This window comes from Symphalangus syndactylus, chromosome 15 (genome assembly GCF_028878055.3).
Source record: "Symphalangus syndactylus isolate Jambi chromosome 15, NHGRI_mSymSyn1-v2.1_pri, whole genome shotgun sequence".
NCBI lineage: Eukaryota > Metazoa > Chordata > Mammalia > Primates > Hylobatidae > Symphalangus > Symphalangus syndactylus.
In genome coordinates this window covers 22,061,037-22,082,372 of record NC_072437.2, presented here as the reverse complement: position 1 = coordinate 22,082,372, position 21,336 = coordinate 22,061,037, and the positions used below count along the sequence as shown (strand labels likewise).

The window sequence follows — 21,336 nt, the reverse complement described above, 5'->3', positions numbered from 1 at the left end:
GCAGTGAGCATGATTGCACCACTGCACTCCAGCAGCCTAGGTGACAGAGTGAAACCCTGTTTTAAAAAATTTTTAAAAAAAGAATATGGTAAATGTTATGTTATATATATATTTTTACCACAATTAGTTTTTTTTTTAATTTAAAGATATTAAAAGAGCTGCTCTGCCTATGGAGTAGCCAGTCTTTATTCCTCTACTTTCTTAATAAACTTGCTTTCACTTAAAAATATAAACAAACAAAGATATTAAAAGAGAGAGAGGGGGGAGGGAAGAAACGAGAGAAAGACAGAGAGAGAGAGAGACAAATAGAGGGAGGAAGTGGTGGGGGATGGTGGGGAGTGGGAAGAGACTCTTACCCACCACATAGCCCTGTTTCTAGGAGCTTATCTCAGACTACCAGCATTAGGAGTCTAGTTTAGCCCACTGCGAGACCAACAGATGTGTGGATTAACTTAGAAACCAATCCTTTTTAGAAACACTAGAATTCAAAATACATTCTCACACCAAAAAGACCATTTACACACATTTGAAGTGATGCTTGTTTGTAAGTGATGAACTTCTTTTAACCAGATCCCCTGGGAGTTCAGATTGTGAAGGAACACGTTCTGTGAACTTCTTGTCCATTATAAAAACTGTATTATAAATGCAAGCTACTTATGTAAGCCTTTTTCCCCTACTGAAGCCCACCCACTCTACCCTCACACCCATGGTGCCTCCCACTGCCCACAGCTCCAGGGCTCAGTTTACAGAGAAAGACTTTGGCCTCCCCTAATCCCCTTCATCCTGAAGAAAGAAGATTCTGAACGCTCTACCTACATCCACCAGGAAAGGACATGGGAGAACCAGGGGACAACTCACATCGATTTCCACCTGCACGATGGCAGCCACCACAAAGGCCATGGAGGCCAGGAACATGCCAACTGTCATCTTCTTCAAGGAGCTGATGGGACAAGAGAAGAGTGACTCTCAACCAGTCTCACATAGATGAGCTAAGCTAAACCCCCACCCCCATCATCCCCCCAACAAAACTAAATTCCCTCCAAAAACATGGGCTTGAAAGCACCTCTCCCCCTCTTGGTCATGGATTCATGAGGATTCAAGGAGGATAAGTGGAATATAGCTTCTTGTTTGCTTATTTACTTTTTTTTTTTTTTTTTTTTTGAGACAGAGTCTCTTTCTGTCACCCCAGCTGGAGTGCAGTGTCACAATCTCAGCTCACTGCAACCTCTGCCTCCCAGGTTCAAGCAATTCTCATGCCTCAGCCTCCAGAGTAGCTGGGATTACAGGTGAGTGCCACCACACCCAGCTAATTTTTTGTATTTTTAGTAGAGATGGGGATTTGCCATGTTGGCCAGGCTGGTCTCGAACTCCTGACCTCAAACGGTCTGCCTGCCTTGGCCTCCCAAAGTGCTGGAATTACAGGCGTGAGCCACTGTGTCTGGCCTGTATATTTACATTAATTTCTAGAAACTATAGTTCAGGTGATCCTCCAGATTACAATGACCATTCCTATCATCTGCGTAGAGAAGAGAGCCTTGATTAAAGGCCTTTTCAGGCTGTCACTCACAGCATTTTTATTTTAAAGAACATTTTCAGAAACATCAGCACACGAACACTTGTTTTCTTCATTCTTCAAAACCCTACCCTCTAGGCGGGGTTGCAGGAAGGGCTGCAGGCTGAGCGCAGCCCATCTGCAAAGCCCTGGGACCAAGGGAGCTTCAACCAACCCAACCCACCCATCACCTACGTGAAATTGAAGCCACATTTTGCAATGAGAGGGTAGAGCACAGCATCGAAGATCGGGACCATGATCACAATCAGGATGGCATTCACGGTCTGCAGAGGAAGTGGAGGAGAAATGGTAAGCTTGTCTCAAAGACGACTCTGATCCCTGAAAGCAACTTACATGTCTTCTACCTGCATCTGATCAGGCTGAATTTCAAGAGCTCCCTAAAAAGAGAGGAAAACAACCTCATTGAGAAATGTCATGAAAGGGAAGAAGAAAGGGGACAAAGAAACCAACACAAAGGAGTCAAACTTACGATTTTCCCGGACATAGTTGTTGCCTGCAGTGTCCACCTGGAGCCCTTAAAAAGGAATAAATTTGCTGTATTATTTGGGGATGTGGGTTTTTAAAATTTTACAAGTCAATAGTGAGTCTTTTCCAAATCAGGAATGAGGTCTGACATGTTATGGGATTTGAAGTTGTTTTAAACATCAAGTTAATCTCCCAGCTGTATTATAACACTAGGTCAAAAGAAACAGGTTGCATTTCTGTGTACGAGTGAACACAATATGGAGTGCTCTAACCCCTCCTGAAGCTGCACAAAGCACTACCCTGAGATGAAGCTATCCCTAGGAAATACAAAAATGCATTTCTGAGGCTCGTTGGAAAGCATGGCGTCGTCTGCAAGGTGAAAGCAGCTGTGTACATTGCAGATGGTCCATATTCACTGCCATCCATGATTCAAAAATATTATTGTTAACAGCCATTTTGACAGTCTAGGCTGACCCCAACTAGATCTCCATCAAGAGACTGGTGGATTTACACCTGGGCAGCCCCTTTACAGTCAACCTATTTCACAGTGAAAGAGGACCCAGGACAGGTAAATATGATTATGTCCATGGAAGACTAAACATGTAAATGCTTCCGTATGAATCCATCAACTCCACTAGAAAGACATCATAGAAAGTCAGGAAATTGGCCAGGTGCAGTGGCTCATACCTATAATCCCAGCGCTTTGGGAGGCCGAGGTGTGTGGATCACCTGAGGTTAGGAGTTCGAGACCAGCCCGGTCAACACAGCAAAACCCCATCTCTACTAAAAATTAGCCAGGTGTGGTGGCAGGTGCCTGTAATCTCAGCTGCTCGGGAGGCAGAGGCAGGAGAAACGCTTGAACTTGGGAAGTGGAGGTTGCAGTGAGCCAAGATCGTGCCACTGTACTCCAGCTTGGGTGACAGAGTGAGACTCTGTCTGAAAAAAAAAAAAAAAGAAATCTACCCCCGTTTGAGTTCTTCATACAGGCCAGTCACTGAGTACCTTATGGATGTTCTCACACTGGACCCTCACAGCCTTGAGGAGGGTGATTAGCACGCTTTGGGAAGTGTTAAGAGTTATTACAGCCACTCAAGTCTCACAGCTACCAGGTGAGGAGTGTGTTTCCAGAGCAAGCCTCATTCCAGGGACCAGCTCCTGTCCGCATGCAGCTCGGCCTCCCGGGTCCGTCTGACACATCTCAAACTCCTACTTTCAAATGAGGAGATGAATGTGTACACTCACATTTCTCCCAAGCAATGCTTTATCCCTATCATCATCCTCCCTGCTCAAACCACATGTGTTCATAAGTTTTTTTTAACTCCAGTTTCTAAGAGAAACAATATCTATTTTTTTGTTCTTAAACCAGGATTGATCTTTAAAAAAGAAACACTATCCGATTACTTTGGTTACTGAGCCCCATGCACTGAGTTGTCTAACATGATTGTGAAAAATTCCTGGGTATGTGTCTTAGGGCTGTGGTAGAAAGAGACAACAGGTCACCTGCCGGGTTCTAGGTCCCTGCTCGGAGAGGAGTCATTCTCCACCCCAGGATGGTACTTCTAGCCCAAGCATTCCATCTTACAGTGGAAGAGATCAAGTCCTTCTCCATTTACGTATGGACTCCATAAAAGGCAGTGTATCTTGTTACCATGCTGTATTAGTAGGAAAACAAACTCTTGACTCTCAGCTTTGATTGGAAGAGTCCTGGATGAAATCTTTCCCAACGCTACTTGACTTGACCTCATCCAATTGTCTTCATTGTTTAGCAACAGAAATGTGGATAGAACCACCTAGAATTGCTTTTGTTTCTGTTTTGTTTTGTTTTTTTACAATAAACTCAATGTGATCTAACAATTAAACAGGTGAAATATAAATGAGAAACTGGAAGAGTACTTTTTAGGTGTGAAATATAAAGTGAGCCTTGGTACCTGGCAGTGTGGGATGTGCGCTTGCTCAGTGAAGAGGAGCGGAAGCAGAGTTTCACATTACCTGCTGGTCAAACAAGGCCCAGAACATTGGGAGTGGAATATACAGGAACATCACCCTCGTAACCATCTTAATTTGGGAGATAAGCCGCTCCTGTAGTTGGAGTGGGGAAGGGACAAATCAGCCACACCCTGTGTCCTGTGCCACTCACGGCTTACAGGTGCTGCTGATTTCAGTGGAGACACAGATATTTGCATCTAGAGACAAGCTGGGAGGTGATTAATCCAAAACATACTGCCACAGTTTTCTTTAGAAAATCGAAAATGTCTAAACTATTTAAAATATGAGTGAAAACATCTATTTAGGAGGTAAATTATGTGAACTTACTAAATGTAAATCCCACCACCGCAGTCACCACTGCTTGACTCTCCTGTATTCAAACTAAGATTATGTGATCCCAATTACATATAATTAATGCCAGATTATACCAAATGAAAAACTATGAAAAGGTAGTATTCTTTCCAGGTCTATTTATCAAGTTCTTTCAATTAAAAACATGCACACATGAATAGTTTTATTTAATATGCTATAAAGGTTCAGAAGGTATCACTGATCATTTTGTCCATGTAACCTTAATCCGAATTGAGATTTTGGGTGTTCACTTCCTGGGGGATTCAGGGTCATTGTGGCAATGACAGTTACTTACATCGTATTTCTCTTTAGCCCAGTCCAGCCAGTGCTCCCTCTTGGGAAATGCCTTACTCCGGTGCCTAAATCTATTCTTGATGGCAAACTGAAGGAAGGAAGAAAAATCAAATTTCCAAATAGGACCAACAACTTTATCAGGGAAGCACATTTCAATTAAACTACCTTTAGTAGAAAAATATACTTGTGAGGAAAGCAAAATATACCATTGTATCTACTAGTATACGAGCACTTATTTCTATTAATAGTCTCTTTCCAACTAAGAGCATTTGAGTTGGGGTGAACAGAATTAAGCTGCGTCTACTTTACTTTCTAGATCCTCTAGAGAAGCACGCCCAATAGAAATACAACACGTGTTTGCAATTTAAGTTTTCTAGTAGCCAGCTTAAAAAGTGAAACAGGTGAAATTCATTATATATTTACATAACATGATAAACCCCACTATGATTTTAATAGGTAATCAATATTTAAAAATTAATAAGAATTTTTACCTTATTCTTTCATATTGTCTTCAAAATCCAGAGAATATTTTACACTTATGACATAATCTCAGTTTGTTTGTTTTTGAGACAAGGTCTTGCTCTGTCGCCTAGGCTGGAATATAGTGGCACTGTCTTGGCTCACTGAGCCTTGACCTCCCAGGCTCAAGTGATCTTCTCAGCTCGGCCTCCCAAGTAGCTGGGACCATGGGTATGTACCACCACGCCTGGCTAATTTTTTGATTTTTTTTTTTTTTTTTTTTTAATGGAGACAGGGTTTTGCCATTTTGTCCAGGCTGGTCTCAAACCCCTGAGCTCAGGTGATCCACTCGCCTCAGCCTCCCAAAGTGCTGGGGTGGCAAGAGCCACCATGCCCGGCCAGCATATCTCAATTTGGATGCTAGATTTTTGTTAGAAATACTTGATCTGTATTTAGGTTTTATAAAGTTTGTGTTTGAAAAACCAGATTTACACACTAAGTTGTTTCAAACATACTTAAAAGCCTTCCAATAACTGAACTGAGTATTAGTTTTTAAGAGTAAGAACACACTACAGAGAAATACATTTATTAAAAAAATTAAGGCTATAGGGAAACATTTTAAGATATAATAACACAGGTCAGAAAAATACGATGGCCCACCCATCATAAAATTAGGGGCCACTAAGATTCCTTGTTAGTGTTGTTTAGGAAAAAGGCCTTTGGGAAGAGCAAAGTGCATTTGCAATGACACAGCAAGAGGTGAGGCTAGTGGAGGCTGGAGTCATGAGTGTGATCGAAAGGCATAAGTTGGCCAGGCGCGGTGGCTCACACCTGTAATCCCAGCACTTCAGGAGGCTGAGGTGGGCGGATCACTTGAGACCAGTTTAAGACCATCCTAGCCAACATAGCAAAACCCCATCTCTACTAAAAATACAAAAATTAGCTGGGCGTGGTAGTGTACGTCTCTAGTCTCTGCTATTTGGGAGGCTGAGGCTGAGGCAGGAGAATTGCTTGAATCTGGGAAATGCAGGTTGCAGTGAGCCGAGATCATGCTACTACACTCCAGCCTGGGTGTCAGAGTGAGACTCTGTCTCAAAAAGAAAAAAAAAAGAAAAGAAAAGCAGTAAGTCAAAGCTACAGGCTGACTTTAGGATACTTCGCAATACAGTTCTCATGACTCTAAATAGCTTGAAGTTGTTCTTCTGGGTTTGAACTAAGTTGTCAATGACTTGTTAGGGAAGGACTTGGATGGGTAATTGGTAAGGTCCTCTCTTTGCTTGGAAAAAGCTTTTAGGTGGGAACAGGTTTAATGTTAGAAGAAAAGAGTATAGCTGCCCTTGAAGGGATTTTTTTGACAGGGAGAGGGCACATTTATTTCAAAAAGTGAAATACAACACAATACAACAATCTAATAGTACAATACAATTGAAATATAATACAATAATCCCAGCACTTTGGGAGGCTGAGGCGGGCGGATCACCTGAGGTCAGGGGTTTGAGGCCAGCCTGGCCAACATGGCAAACCCTGTCTCTACAGAAATAGAAAACTTAGCCAGGTGTGGTGGTGTGTGCCTGTAGTCCCAGCTACTTGGTAGGCCGAGGCAGGAGAATTGCTTGAACCGGGAGTCAGAGGTTGCAGTGAGCTGAGAGTGCACCACTGCACTCCAGCCTGGGCAACAGAGCAAGACTCCATCTCAAAAAAAAAAAAAAAAGAAATGAAATATAATACAATAATCTAATGCAATAAGGCCAGGTAATATAAAGTAAGCGATCTAAAATTATCTTAAGGCTGCCTTTTCATCCAAAAGATTCACACATGTGGTTTTTTTTTTAATAAATGATACATTTACCTCCAGTTATACAACATATACAGTATGTTCACTAAAAAAGTGGGTATTGTATAAGAAAAAAATTATTTGATTCCATTATCTAAGGATTCCTACTGTCAACATTTATTTCCCACCCACAAATGTATGTATATATGCATATACTATGGAGGTGCTTATGGAAGAAACCATATTCTGCACATTCCTATCACCAAATATTCTTTAAAAACAAGACTGCTCCTGACTGCATGCTATGCCAGAGATGAACTGTAAGTTCAGCACCATCTTCCTATTTGCAGCAATTTGTGGGCTTACGTTTTTGCTATTATAAATATTACAATGATAATCTTTGTATGTGAGTCTGTGTTCACTTTAAAAATTTTTTTCTTACTCTAGTTTTGTTTTGTTTTGAGGTGGAGTCTCCCTCTGTCGCCCAGGCTGGAGTGCAATGGCGCAATCTCAGCTCACTGCAACGTCTGCCTCCCAGGTTCAAGCAATTCTCCTGCCTCAGCCTCCCGAGTAGCTGGGATTACAGGCACCCACCACTATGCCTAGCTAATTTTTGTATTTTTAGTAGAGACAGGTTTCGCCATGTTGGCCAGGCTGGCCTCGAACTCCTGATCTCAAGTGATCCGCCCGCCTCGGCCTCCCAAAGTGTTAGGACTATGGGCGTGAGCCACAGTGCCTAGCCTATTTTCTTACTCTTAATTCTTGAAAGCAGCATGACTGACGGAAGCATCTGAACACCTGAGACTCTTGTTACACACCGCCAAATTGAGCCTCCCCATTTTTGATTCACTGCTCCCTGACAAACCTCAAGCACTGTTCTGCCATTTTGACAGATAAGGAGTCACTTTGATTTGCTTTTCTTTGACCAATGATCTTATTTTATAAGCTCAAGAGCCATTTCCATTCCTCCCTTATTACGTTCTGTTTGTGTCTTTTTCCATTTAGAAGAAACTGCAATTTATTGAAATAGTTAAGAACACTAAAAATATACTTAAAGGAAAGTCAAAGCTTAAATTTTAATTTAAAGGAAGTAGAAGGTTCTGAGGTGGTTAAATGGCCTTGAGAAAGAGCAGCTGAGATACTTACACCGATGCACTTGGCCACTTTACCCATGATGTTGCCCTGTGGCTTGAACTTCTTGTACATCCCACTGCCAAGGACAAACACAACTAGATAGGGCAGAAGAAGACATGTCAGCAAAGCATGTGCCCGAGCGACCTGTGGCCTAGAGAGATGCGCCTTTATTTGAGTTATAACTTTGTTTTGGGATAATGGGATTACTTATGGAATGGGTTTACCTTCCAACCTCACAGTTTAGAAAGTGCTTTTAACTCTCGCAATCCACAAAAACCTCTGAGTAACATTATGTTTGTGTTCTAATACGCAAACTTTAAGCCTAATATCATCTACTTCCCATAACTTAAGGTAGCTCACGTACACTCACACAGCTATTTAAGCACAAGTTCTATCTCTACTTAAAGGGAGACAAAAGGAATCAGTACTTTCATATAACACATTAATGTACTATTCTACTAAGACAATAAATGGGGCCAGGCGCGGTGGCTCAAGCCTGCAATCCCAGTACTTTGAGAGGCTGAGATGGGTGGATCACTTGAGGTCAGGAGTTTGAGAGCAGCCTGACCAACATGGTGAAAACCTGTCTCTACTAAAAATACAAAAATTAGCTGGGTGTGGTGATGGGCACCTGTAATCCCAGCTACTTGGGAGGCTAAGGCAGAAGAATTGCTTGAATCCAGGAGGTGGATGTTGCAGTGAAATGAGATCGTGTCACTGCACGCCAGTCTGGGTGACAGAGTGAAACTCCATATCAAAATAATAAAAATAAAAATAAATGGAGCTGTAATCTTCTGAATGCAGTGGGAAGAGAAACCTTTTTCTTTCTCTTTTTAATATTCAGGAAAAAAGAATTAATCTTAATCATATGTGGCAGAAATTTTTTCTGTGGTCACTGTACAGAAGCAGTTAAAATTAATTGCATCTGCAGCTGCAGTTTTACAAAAGTTAGAAGCACTTTTTCAATGAGGTCATTCTTCCACGGACCTTTTTGGCAAGTCATATTGTGAAAATAACTTAGAAAAAAACCATTCTGGGGCTGAGTGTGGCGGCTTATGTCTGTAATCCCAGCATTTTGGGAGGCCAAGGCAGGAGGAGCACTTGAGACCAGCAGTTCAAGAGCAGCCTGGGCAACATAGTGAGATCCTATCTCTATCATCTTATTAAAAAATTTTTAAAAATTTAAAGCATGTTGCAAGAGTCTCTGAAAACATAGTCCATATACTAGGATTTCTGATTATCCAATACCACAGTTCAATAATTTAAAAACACGGATAGATAGCTTGAATTCTACTTATTTTTCTCAATTAAGAGGGTTTGAGATTTTTGACAGGTGCTAGCTCCAAGTATGTGCCTATACTATAGATGTTCTTTATAGCTGATGAAAGAGATGTTTACTAATATTCTTGCCCAATGTCAACCTTTCTGAATGCAGACACGGATGGTAAAGATGTCCAAGAGATTGAGTCTATGCTTTCTTTTACCACTAATATTTAATCTTTAAGCTTCTGATCAACTGATACCTAATTCAAGCATAGGAATTTCTAGAGGTGGTGTTGACACATCGGATTTGGCCTGTTCTCAATTCCTCCAGAAGAAAGAGCATAATCTTTGATAGAGGAATGACTTGTACAGATGAAATAAGAATGTACCTAATGTGCTTAATACAGTGTCTGGTGTAAAGCAAGACTTTTTGAAATGCTCTCTGTCTCCTGCCAAGAATGAGAGAGGAAGAGGTATCAATGAGCCTGCTAGGGCACGGTGGCAGTATGGGAAGAACCACGGAAGAAAAGAGACATTAAAAAGAGAATATTGAGCTCTCACCTAAATGAAAGGGGAAAGCTAAATTGCTACACTGTGAGCAAAAGAGATTTAAAATGGTCCTATTCCATGCACTACTAAGATCTGAAAACAAAAATTGGAGAAAGAGACGTGATTGTCAGCTGAGCAAAGCTGATGACAACCTCATCTGAGTGGGAGAAGGGGCTCTGAAGAGTTGAGGTGGCCACTGGGCTGTTTTCTTTTTGCACCGTTCTTGGCCACATTTCACATCCAACCATCCCATGTAGAAAACGCCACCTTTCCTAAAAGCCAGTGCCAAGAACTAATGTGCCAATGAATGACTCGAATAGACGTATATGTTCTATCCAGTGGGAAAGAATTCTAGTAGAAACATATGGGGGAGGGGTGATACTAGTTTGGTGCAAAAGTTACTGCGGTTTTTGCCATTACTTTTAATGGCAAGAGCTGCAATTACTTTTGCACCAACGTATTCGATTATGGAAATGTAGACGTTCACTGGATGTTTCAATGGCAACTGAACCAGGTTGCCATTTCTTCGAGCAAGTTATAGATAAGTACATGTTGACAAGAACAAAAGTTTTTAGCCTTGGGTTCAGCTAATCCAGCAGATTCTATCACCTTCATCTTTTTTTTTTTTTTTGAGACAGGGTCTTGCTCTATCATCCAGGTTGCAGTGTTGTGGTGCAATCATGGTTCACTGCAGCCTCGACCTCCCAGGCTCAAGCAATCCTCCCACTTAAGCTTCCAGAGTAGCTGGGACTACAGGTGTAAGGCATAGCACCCAGCTAATTAAAAAAACAAATAAACAAAACAAACAAAAACAATAACAAAAAAACCAGCCAGGCATGGTGTCTCATGCCTGTAATCCCAGCACTTTGGGAGGCTGAGGTGGGTGGACCACCTGAGGTCAGGTGTTCGAGACCAGCCTGGCCAGCATGGTGAAACCCTGTTGCTACTAAAAATACAAAAATTAGCTGCGCATGGTGGCGGGTGCCTGTAATCTCAACTACTTTGGAGGCTGAGGCAGGAGAATTGCTTGAACCCAGGAGGCGGAGGTTGCAGTGAGCTGAAATCACACCATTGCACTCCAGCCTGGGTGACAAGAGCAAGACTCTGTCTTTTTTTGTTTGTTTTAGAGGTAGGGTCTCTCTCTGTTGCCTAGGCTGGTCTTGAACTCCAGGCTGGTCTTGAACTCAAGGGATCCCCCTGCCTTGGCCTCCCAAAGTGCTGGGATTACGGGCACGAGTGACCATGCTGGGCCTCTCTCACCTTCATCTTAATCTGCCTAAATTACACCTTTCAATGACCAACTCAGTTGGTTCCTTTTCTTGTAATCCTTTTTTTCATCCTATTCCCTCAGAACTGATGGCCAATCCTACTTTCTTTGAATACTTAGAGCGTGTTTAACATCTGATGCCAATTCTTCTCACTACTTTTTGTTGCCACTTGTTACATGCACTTTAAAAAAATTAGTCACAATCATTCATGTAGGGCCTGACCTGGTCCTAGGCTTCTGTTAATTCAACCGATTTCCACTTACTCAGGGATACAGCCATGAGAGCAGCAGGAACCCCAAAGGCCAGTGGGTAACAAGCTTGTTTACTGTGAATTCCACATTGTTGAACTAGGGAGAAATGACAAGATTAAAATTATTATGGCATTGGTAATGAGGATATAGTTCCCGTTTGTAAAGATCTCTCACTGATAATTACATATTGCTTTCACATACTGTTCTAGACATATCCATTTGCCTCACTGACATAATTGCCAGCTAAGCAAAGCAGCAGTGTAGCAGGAGGAGCAGGAGATGGAAACCAGTTCTAATCTCAGCCCCTAAATAGATGGGTGATCCCGGCTTGGCCAAAATCAGTGGCCCCCTCTTGGTTCTGTGGGTTTTCTTTGCGGGGGAGCTAAAGATGACCTGGATACACTAACTTGATTATATGGGACTCAGTAAATCAAAAGTAGACTGGTAAGTCAATATTGTATGTTCCTAAATTCATGCCAATCAGGCAGCAATTCGAAGACCCAGGGCAGGGGTTGGCACACTTTTCTGTGAAGGGCCCAACAGTAAATATTTCAGGCTTTGTGAACCATTGGTCTCTGTCAACTACTCAACCCCACCTTTGCAGGGGAAATCAACTGTAGGCAATACATCAATGAATGCTCTTGCCCAGATTTCTGGATTTGGCCCATGGGCCACAGTTTGGCAACCTCTGACCAACAGCTATTTTAGCTTTGAAATCCCAGGATATATATACATATATATATATATATATAATAAATAAAAATTATAAAAAAAGTAAGCCTTTGTTAGAAGTCATAGGGATTCCTGGAAACCCTCTCCATGGAATGCTGGAGCCTCCAGGCATGATCTGATGCTATCAGGGTTTTGCTTTGGTTCAGCTATCTCACAATTTGGGAGAGAAAGAAGTTAACTAGCAGAAGTGACAGTCATGCAAATGTTTCCTGTTCCTGGCAAAAAATAATTTTCCCCCTATAAAGAATAGAAATTTGTTAGTCAAACCTTTATTTGAACTGATTTGTTATCAACTAATTAACAAGTTACATAAAATTTTTGTCACATGTTCACTTTATATTTGTATGAGAGTCATGAATTTCCTTTTAACAAATTATCCTTTAACAGATTCTATAATTTAAACATGCACCCTCTAGTAGAACCTAGAGGTGGGAGAGGTGAGCGAACAGGATGCAGGAATAAAAGCTGTTACATTTTTATACAAAACAAGTTGGAAAAAAACAAAAAATAAAACAAGTTAGAATGGGGTTTAATTGTCTGTCATCTTCAAACCACTATGCTGTGCAGGAATACATAAATCCCCCTGAAATCTTTATTTCATAATCTAATCTGATTCAAATGTGGGCAGGATGGTCTTGTTAGTTTGTCACCAGTAACACCACATATTCCCTTCCACGTGGGAAATTCACAAACTCTCAATGGAGCATTAGCAAGCACAAACCTCTGATAGTTACTGACACTGCCCCATTCTCTTTATCTGAGCAGTTCTTTTGGAAATACTTGAGATGATAGGAAAGCAAAGAAAAAAACTTTGCCTTGGCTGGGCGTGGTGGCTCACACCTGTAATCCCAGCACTTTGGGAGGCCAACGCAGGGAGATCATGAGGTCAGGAGATTGAGACCATCCTGGCTAACACGGTGAAATCCCGTCTCTACTAAAAATACAAAAAAATTAACTGGGCATGGTGGTGGGCACCTGTAGTCCCAGCTACTCAGGAGGCTGAGGCAGGAGAGTTGCTTGAACCCGGGAGGCAGAGGTGGCAGTGAGCCAAGATCGCACCACTGCACTCCAGCTTGGGCGACAGAGCAAGACTCCTTCTAAAAACAAAACAAAACAAACAAAAAATCAAAACAATTTTGCCCAGTAAACTCTTCCTAAGTCACAGAAATATCACTGGGGAGCAAAGCTTGAAGGCTAAAATGGCAGCTATGGCCACCAGCTTGGCTTGCGAGGCACCTCTCTTGCCTCTTACCCCTTACCTCTTATCATGAGCACAACTTTGCATGAATACCAGTTTAGGAAGATGGATGCCCATGCTAAGGATGGCTTAGACTCTCCAGTGGTCACTGGGATAAGGGATTTAAATAAGATGAAAAGGAGGTGAAACTCACAGGGAAGGAAGCACTTATTCCAGATTCCAACGTCCATCCCAGCATGTAGCTGACAGCTAGAAAACAGGGGAGAAGGGAAGAACAGAACAAAACGAAGAAGACATGGACTTAGCCTTACTAAAAAAAGACCAACAGAAGTTCCTTTCAGGTATCTCTTACCTCTGAGCATGGGAGTGATGATCGTGGAAAGCAAACTTCCAGCATTAATGGCCAAGTAAAAGATGGAAAAAAATCTGTTTCTTTGTTTCTCCTGCAACGAAGAGGAGAAAGTAAGATGACTCTGGCTATCAATCAACTGAGCAGAGGGAGCTGATGATCTCACTTTACTACTAACTTAGTTTTGGTTTGTATCTTACTTTCTAATGTACTTAAAAAGAATCCGATGGAGAACAGACTTTGTGCCAGTGGCCTCTGACTCCTGGACGTGTAGTTCATTCACGTGGGCTCTGGGGAGGCCCCTAGTCTTACCTGGCCCTCTTCAAACTGATCTCCGCCAAATGCAGACACGCAGGGTTTGATTCCTCCAGTCCCGAGAGCTATCAGGGCCAGGCCGATCATGGACAGCACCCTGGGAAAGACAGGGTGTTAGGGCCAACACGGCAGATCCTCCCAAGTAGAAGCCTTCTCTTTTCCCCAGTTTCCCTCAGTGGGCCCGGCACAGTGACACACACAGAGAAGAAGACAATCTCGCAAGAAGCCAGCTCACAGGAATGCAGCGTGATAGCCATATGCAAACTTGAACTCATGGGCCTTCAAACTCCTGCCCCCGTCTAATAATTTACCATCCAGAAAACATAAAACAGTAGCTCGTGAGCTGAGCAAAGCCTTAGGTTTGGGGTTCTTTTGTAGCTTTATTGTTTCCAGTAAAAGAGAGGGTAAATGAAATGTTATTGAACAAATATAAGCATTGTGTCTGGTACAGTCATAACCGACTCATAATAGTAATTAAGTAACATTGGAAAACATGATTTCATTGCAAAGCAGAATATCAGGTTAGGTAGTATGATCTCAGTTTGTTTACAAGGTACAGAAAACTGGAAGGAAATAGACTAAAAGATTTATTATCATGGCTAGATGGTGGGATTAAGGGTTATTTAATTTACTCTTGTATTTTCTAGGTTATTGCTAAGTATTTTAACTCCTGAACTGAAAAAAAAAATTCATAGCATTTATTGACCCTCATTTTGTAGTTTTATTAAATTTACAGGTAGGTACTACAAATTTCTGGTTTTATAGGCATGTATCCCATATCTTCTTGGTTGCTAATGTTGCTTTTAAACACTTAAAAAATTTTATGAGACAGATAAAGTCAAATATTGCACAGGTAAAGAATTCTTTAAAAATCATGCTTCCTGAACCAATCTTCCTGAACTGGCTGGCCAAATCACCTCTTTAATCTTGTCTGCCTCTTAATACAACTTGCATTTAATGTTGTCAATCTAAGCATTTTAAAAGACAACAAAAACATGGCCAACTGAATATTATATACAATTTACTCTTGTGAGAATTTTAGGTGTGCTCCAATATGGACTCCATGAAATGAAAAATGAAAAGCTAAGATTTCTTCTGCACTGATCACTTGTCAGGCAGTGTTTCAGGTGCTTTACTTGGATTAACCCACAACAGTCCTACACGAAGTAGGTACTATTATAAACAAGGAAACTGAGGCACAGAGGTTAAGAAACTTGCTCAAGCTCACACAACTAGGAAGGGGCACAGCCAGAATCTGGCTCCAAAGTCCATGTTCTTAATTGATACTACAGATTAGAAAACTGAGGTGCAGAGAAAAGCACCTTCCCAAGGCCATAGAGCTGCTCTGTGGGAGGGCTCACAGCCACTCCCTCCACCGACACAGTTCCCTCTGGGGACCAAGAGTGTTGCATCAAGACAGCCAGTCTGGACAGCAGTCTGATCAACTGATAAGCCAGCAGTGCAGGGATGGCCGATACTAATTTGAGTTTCTATTCTTCTTTCCCAGCTCATTAGATAGTTTACTTATAGATCAAGGAACTGAAGCACAAAAACAGGAAACTAAATAAATCTCTACAGCTAGTCTACTAGGCCAGACTGCAGTGAAGCAAGATTAATCCAGCACATGAGCATTTATCAATAACACCTGCCATCCAGAGCCCAGCATAAAGGGCTGGAACAAATATTTATGAAACGGGATTATTGAAAACTAGGCAGAAGTGTGGTACAAGACAGAAAACCAAACGTCCTGGAGTCCTGAGGACACCTGGCGGTGTGAAGGATCAAGGTCTGTGGGACTTTATATCCCTCCAGGGTAAGTCAAGACCAACATGAATCCCCTGCCCACTGACTGTACCTCACATGGGATATGACGGCCCATAACAGCTGAGCCTCAGAGTGAGCAATGCCGCCAGACAACTGTTAGGGTGGTGACATCCTGAAGACCCAGCTCAATCTATTTGACAGCCTTCTCCATGCTGCCCAAGGGGGAGGAAAAACCTCCTTATGTTCACAGTGAAGTTCAAGGAAAAAGACGAAGACTTAAGGCATCAAACGAGCACGAGGTAAGAGGGTGATAGGGGCAGCAGTGAGCACCAACTCACACGTGCACAGAAAGGCTGTCGGGGGTGCCATCGTGGTTGTGGTCTGTGAGGTCATTAATGGAGCTTACTGAGATGACTGCTTGTCCAATTGTGTACACAATGGAGAGCGACACAATGGTCCTGTGTTTCCAAAGATTAAGAGAACCCGAGTTAATTGCACAATAGCCGTCCACTTCTGACTCCACCACAAAAGACCCCCTCCTTGAAAGCTTTCAAGAGCCCAATCCTGAATACACTTATTTCTCGAACTTGAGTAACACTGTTAACTCTCAGGAAGGCACATGGGCAAAAAGAATAGAACAAAGTTTTGGGCTAGGCATGGTGGCTCATGCCTGTAATCCCAGCACTTTGGGAGGCCAAAGCAGGAGGACTGCTTGAACTCAGGAGTTCGACACCAGCCTGGGCAACGTAGCAAGACCCCATCTCAACAAAAAAATAAAACATTAGCCAGGTGTGGTGGTGCATGCCTGTGGTCCTAGTTGCTCAGGAGGCTGAGGTGGGAGGATCACTTGAGTCCAGGAGGTTGAAGCTGCAGTGAGCCATGATTACACTACTGCACTCCAGCCTGGGTGACAGAGCGAGACCCTGTCTCTTAAAAAAAAATTAACAAAATTTTGGCCAGAGGGCCAGGAGAGGGGAAAGATCCACCTCCCGGGTTCATGACATTCTTCTGCCTCGGCCTCCCGAGTAGCTGGGACTACAGGGGTCCGCCACCATGCTTGGCTAATTTTTTGTATTTTTTAGTAGAGACGGGGTTTCACTGTGTTAGCCAGGATGGTCTCCATCTCCTGACCTTGGGATCTGCCCGCCTTGGCCTCCCAAAGTGCTGGGATTACAGGCATGAGCCATCGCACTCGGCCTATCTTTTTAAACAGTAAGAATTACTTATCTTCTGATTGGTAATGATATTTGGCCAGGAAGTGGACCTTTGGTAATTTTTGTAGAATTCTTTAGAGGTAGTGATTCTTCTTTCTTCTGCCCATGCTACAGTTTGGTTATCTGTCTCCTGCAAACCTCAAGCTGAAATGTGATCCTGGTGTTGGAAGTGGGGCCTGGTGGGAGGTGTGTGGGACACTGGGGCAGATTCCTCATGAATGGCTTGGTGCTGTCCTCATGGTCATGAGTGAGTTCCTGCAAGAGCTGGTTGTTGAAAAGAGCCTGACACTTCCCTCCTCTCTGTCTCTCACTTCCCCTCTGGCCATGTGATCTCTGCACATGCCAGCTCTCCTTCACCTTCCTCCATGAATAGAAGCAGCCTGAGGCTTTCACCAGATGCTTGGTCTTCCAGCCAGCAGAATCATCAACCAAATATATCTTTTTCCTTTATAAATTCCCCAGCTTCAGGTATTCCTTTATAGCAACACAAGCAGACTAAGACAGCCCATGTCATTCCTTTGGCCTGGAAGAGCCTCTACTTCCTTCTTCATTAAGTCCTAGGAAAACTTTCCTGGCAACATCCCACTGGGTGTGCTCATGGAGCCCTTCCTGGAGGGCTGGGTGACTTCTCTCCTTAGTGACCTCACACCACGTGACCTCAAGCAGCGTGAGCCCCTCAGCAGCCAGGGGGTATTTTAGAGAGTTTCTTCATTTCCCCAGACCTTAACTCCATGCCTCACACATCACTAATAATAGACAGTATCCCTGCTACTATGTCAAGATGAGACAAAGATGCTACATTTGTTTGGATTAGGGAAAAACAAAAACCTATAGATGCTGCTTGCAGTCACTAAATGTCAGCCACTGTGTTAGGCTCTAGGGACAGGAAACTGAGCAGAAAGAGCTGTAAATGCTCTCCTAAGGGTTTGTTTTTGTTTTTAATTTGTTTTTGAGACAGCGTCTTGTTCTGTCATCCAGGCTGGAGTGCAGTGATGTGATCACAGCTCACTGCAGCCTTGACCTCTGGGGCTCAAGTGGATCCTCCCACCTCAGCCTCCCAAATAGCTGGGGCCACAGGTGTATGCCACTATGCCTCGCTAATTTCTTTATTTTCGGTAGAGATGGGGTCTCATCATGTTGCCCAGGCTGGTCTCAAACTCCTGCCTCAGCCTCTCAAAGTACTGGGATTACAGGTGTGAACCATACCACACCTGGCCCTCCTAAGAGTCTCTGTTCTTTGATTCATCATTCCCAGATTCCACCATTCCCAACTACAAAACCTGCATTTACTTTTTGGCTTGTTTGTGAACAAGACATTTCCAGCCACTCACTTGAACTTTCCCAGCCACGAGTCGGCGATAAGAGCTCCGAGAACTGGCGTCAGGTAGCACAGAGCCACAAATGTATGGTAGATGGCGGTGGAAAGGTTATCATCCCAGCTGATGAAATTTGTGAAGTACAGAATCAGGATTGCTTTTGCAGAGGGCAGGTGGAAGAGGAGGGGGAAACAAAGTTAGGACTGGTTATGGCCACTCCCGCTCTTCCCCGAAGGGTGAGAAACGGCCCATACAGTTACCTCGCATTCCATAGTAGGAAAATCTTTCGCAAAACTCATTGACCACGATGAAGAAGATGCTCAGGGGATAACCAAAGAAACTCTGACAAAAAAAGAAACAAGCACAGGATTGAAATACACCCCTCACTTGTCCATACCCACAAAGGAGCACCAGTGGCATGAAAGGCAGCCAATGCAGATTCAGTAACTTACCAGTGACTGTCTAGAGCAGGAAACTAGCATTTAATCATTTTATTCCCTACACTAATCCTTCCACATAGAGACAGCAATGAAATAAAGCATCCAGTGCTATTGTTAGTCTGAGGAGGATTATCCACAGCATTTCCTCAGGAGAGGACATCTCACATGGAAATCCGGGATCACACCCTCACTGGTTCTAGATGTACACTACAGATCTGTTAGGTGAATGAACCCTTAGGGGTAAAACAGATGATAAAATTTACAAGATGAAGATATGTAGAGAAGGAAAAGGGTACTCACCCATGATTTGGACATTCCTAAAAGAAAAACAGAATCCCAATATTAAAGTCAAGCCATTCCAATACTTTTTGCTATGTCTAAACTCAGAGCCTCTGACTTTTTAGAGTGGTCAGAGGGGCCATTCACCAAACAGCTCCAGCCCTCCCTGGGATCCCGGCCCCAGACTCATGCTTCTTATCTGAGGTGGGGCCTGGCATCTGTATTTTCTTTTAAGAAGCTCCTCAGGCAATTCTCGTGTGCAGTCAAAATTGAGAAGCAGCAGCTCAGAGAATCAGGCCTAAACCATTTCCTCCTGAAACACTTCAAAGGCTGCCCATCAGGATACAATCCACACATTCTAGCATGTTCTTCGATATCTGACAAGTGTTTTGGTGGGGATTAAATTTCTGTAATATAAAATGCTTCTGAGTGCCTGACACACTGTGCACACTCAACCGCCACCTCCTATGGCTTGGGCCCTGCCTGCCAGGCTCACCCCATGATTTAAGTCTTGCCACCGATTTTCCCTTCCCAAATCATCTCTGATGTGCCTACATCACCATACTGTAATGATGGGCAGTTTATATTTTTGCTTCCCTTCTGGACCAGGTTCTGCAAATGGAAGAATTATGTGCCATCCATCACACCAACATCCCCACTTCCAACGTCCTGTACAATACCTACCACTGGTAGGGGGTTATGTCACAAGAACGAATGAAAAGAGCAGGAAGAAACAGCCTGAGAATACAAGGGAGCCGGTGCACATCAAGTCCAGTGGACTCTCCCATCTGCATCCTAGGAGCGTCTCATCCCCATCCCGTCAACACCTGCTCTTCTGTCTCCCCAGAATTTTGGCAAGACCTGAGCTGTGCCATTGTCTCTAGTCTTTTTTTTTTTTTTTTTTTTGAGACGGAGTCTCGCTCTGTCACCCAGGCTGGAGTGCAGTGGCGCAATCTCGGCTCACTGCAAGCTCTGCCTCCCGGGTTCACGCCATTCTCCTGCCTCAGCCTCTCCGAGTAGCTGGGACTACAGGCGCCCGCCACCACGCCCGGCTAATTTTTTTGTATTTTTTAGTAGAGATGAGGTTTCACCGCGGTCTCGATCTCCTGACCTTGTGATCCGCCCGCCTCGGCCTCCCAAAGTGCTGGGATTACAAGCGTGAGCCACCGCGCCCAGCCCATTGTCTCTAGTCTTTATACCTCCTCAGTCTGCTCCTACACAAACACATTGCCCTGTGTTCATCCGTGTCTATCACACACTACGCTGTTTCCCACAGGGCATCCGTCCCCTTCCCTCTCACTCACCCCGATTTCCTTATATTAGAGTTCTTTGCTGCCAGGGCTCCCTGAACATGCTCCACCTCCATTAGGAATCTAGGAATCGGTGACCCTGTAGCAGTGGGTCTCACACTGGAGTGTGCCTCAGACTCACCGGAGGGCTTGCAAGAACGGATAGCTGGGCCCCACTCCCAGAGTTGTTGATTCTGTAGGCCTGAGATGGACACTTGAGCTTGCATTTCTAACAAGCTCCCAGGTGTGGGTGCTGCCACTGGTCCAGGTAGTGTGCTTTGGGAATCACTACACTGGAAAATTATTCTTTAGACTGTTCTTTTCCCAGTGTTTGTTCTTGGCAGCTTTGTCAAAAATGAGTTGGCTATAAACGGATGCATTTATTCCTGGGTTCTCTTTTCTGTTCCGTTGGTCTATGTGTCTGTTTCCATGCTGATTTGGTTACTACAGCTTTGTAGTATATTTTGATATCAGGTGGTATCTCCAGCCCTATTCTTTTTGCTCAGGGTGACTTTGGCTTTTCGAGGCCTTTTGTGGTTGTATATGAATTTTAGGATTTTTTTTCTATTTCTATGAAAGTTGTCATTGGATCTTGTCATTTGCAGCAATACAGATGAAACTGGAGGACATCAGGTTAAGTGAAATAAGCCAGGCACAGAAAGATAGATATCACATATTCTCACTCATATGTAGGAGCTAAAAAATTGATCTCATGGAGGTGGTGAGTAGAATGGTGGTTACCAGAGGATGGGAAGGGTAGGTGAAGGCAGGAGGATGAAGCAAGGTTAGTGGATACAAAAACACAGTTCTGTAGAAGGAATAAGAGCTGGTGTTTGGTAGCACAACACGGTGACTACAGTTAACAAAAATTTATTGTATATTTCAAAATAGAGGCTGGGCATGGTGGCTCACACCTGTAATCCCAGCACTTTGGGAGGCCAAGGTAGGCAGATCACTTCAGGTCAGGAGTTCGAGACCAGCCTGGCCAACATGATGAACCCCTATCTCTACTAAAAATACAAAAATTAGCTGGGCATGGTGGCACACGCCTGTAATCCCAGTTACTTGGGAGG

The 21,336-nt window shown here is 43.3% G+C and overlaps 1 protein-coding gene across 1 annotated transcript in view; it reads right to left on the bottom strand.

Annotated features, from left to right (window-relative positions):
* Positions 1–20,340, bottom strand: part of SLC15A1 (solute carrier family 15 member 1) — a 44,807-nt gene extending 24,467 nt beyond the window's left edge. Inside the window, exons 1-15 of the mRNA XM_063618498.1 lie at positions 20,279–20,340; positions 18,708–18,717; positions 18,516–18,597; positions 18,271–18,412; positions 16,064–16,183; positions 13,959–14,058; positions 13,650–13,740; positions 11,380–11,463; positions 8,049–8,131; positions 4,671–4,757; positions 4,028–4,117; positions 2,043–2,087; positions 1,918–1,950; positions 1,748–1,836; positions 859–940 (exon numbers count right to left, since the gene is read on the bottom strand). Coding sequence (XP_063474568.1) covers positions 859–940; positions 1,748–1,836; positions 1,918–1,950; positions 2,043–2,087; positions 4,028–4,117; positions 4,671–4,757; positions 8,049–8,131; positions 11,380–11,463; positions 13,650–13,740; positions 13,959–14,058; positions 16,064–16,183; positions 18,271–18,412; positions 18,516–18,597; positions 18,708–18,717; positions 20,279–20,340 — 1,200 coding nt within the window. The remainder of the gene's footprint in view (positions 1–858; positions 941–1,747; positions 1,837–1,917; positions 1,951–2,042; positions 2,088–4,027; positions 4,118–4,670; positions 4,758–8,048; positions 8,132–11,379; positions 11,464–13,649; positions 13,741–13,958; positions 14,059–16,063; positions 16,184–18,270; positions 18,413–18,515; positions 18,598–18,707; positions 18,718–20,278) is intronic.
* Positions 20,341–21,336: the final 996 nt, after the last annotated feature.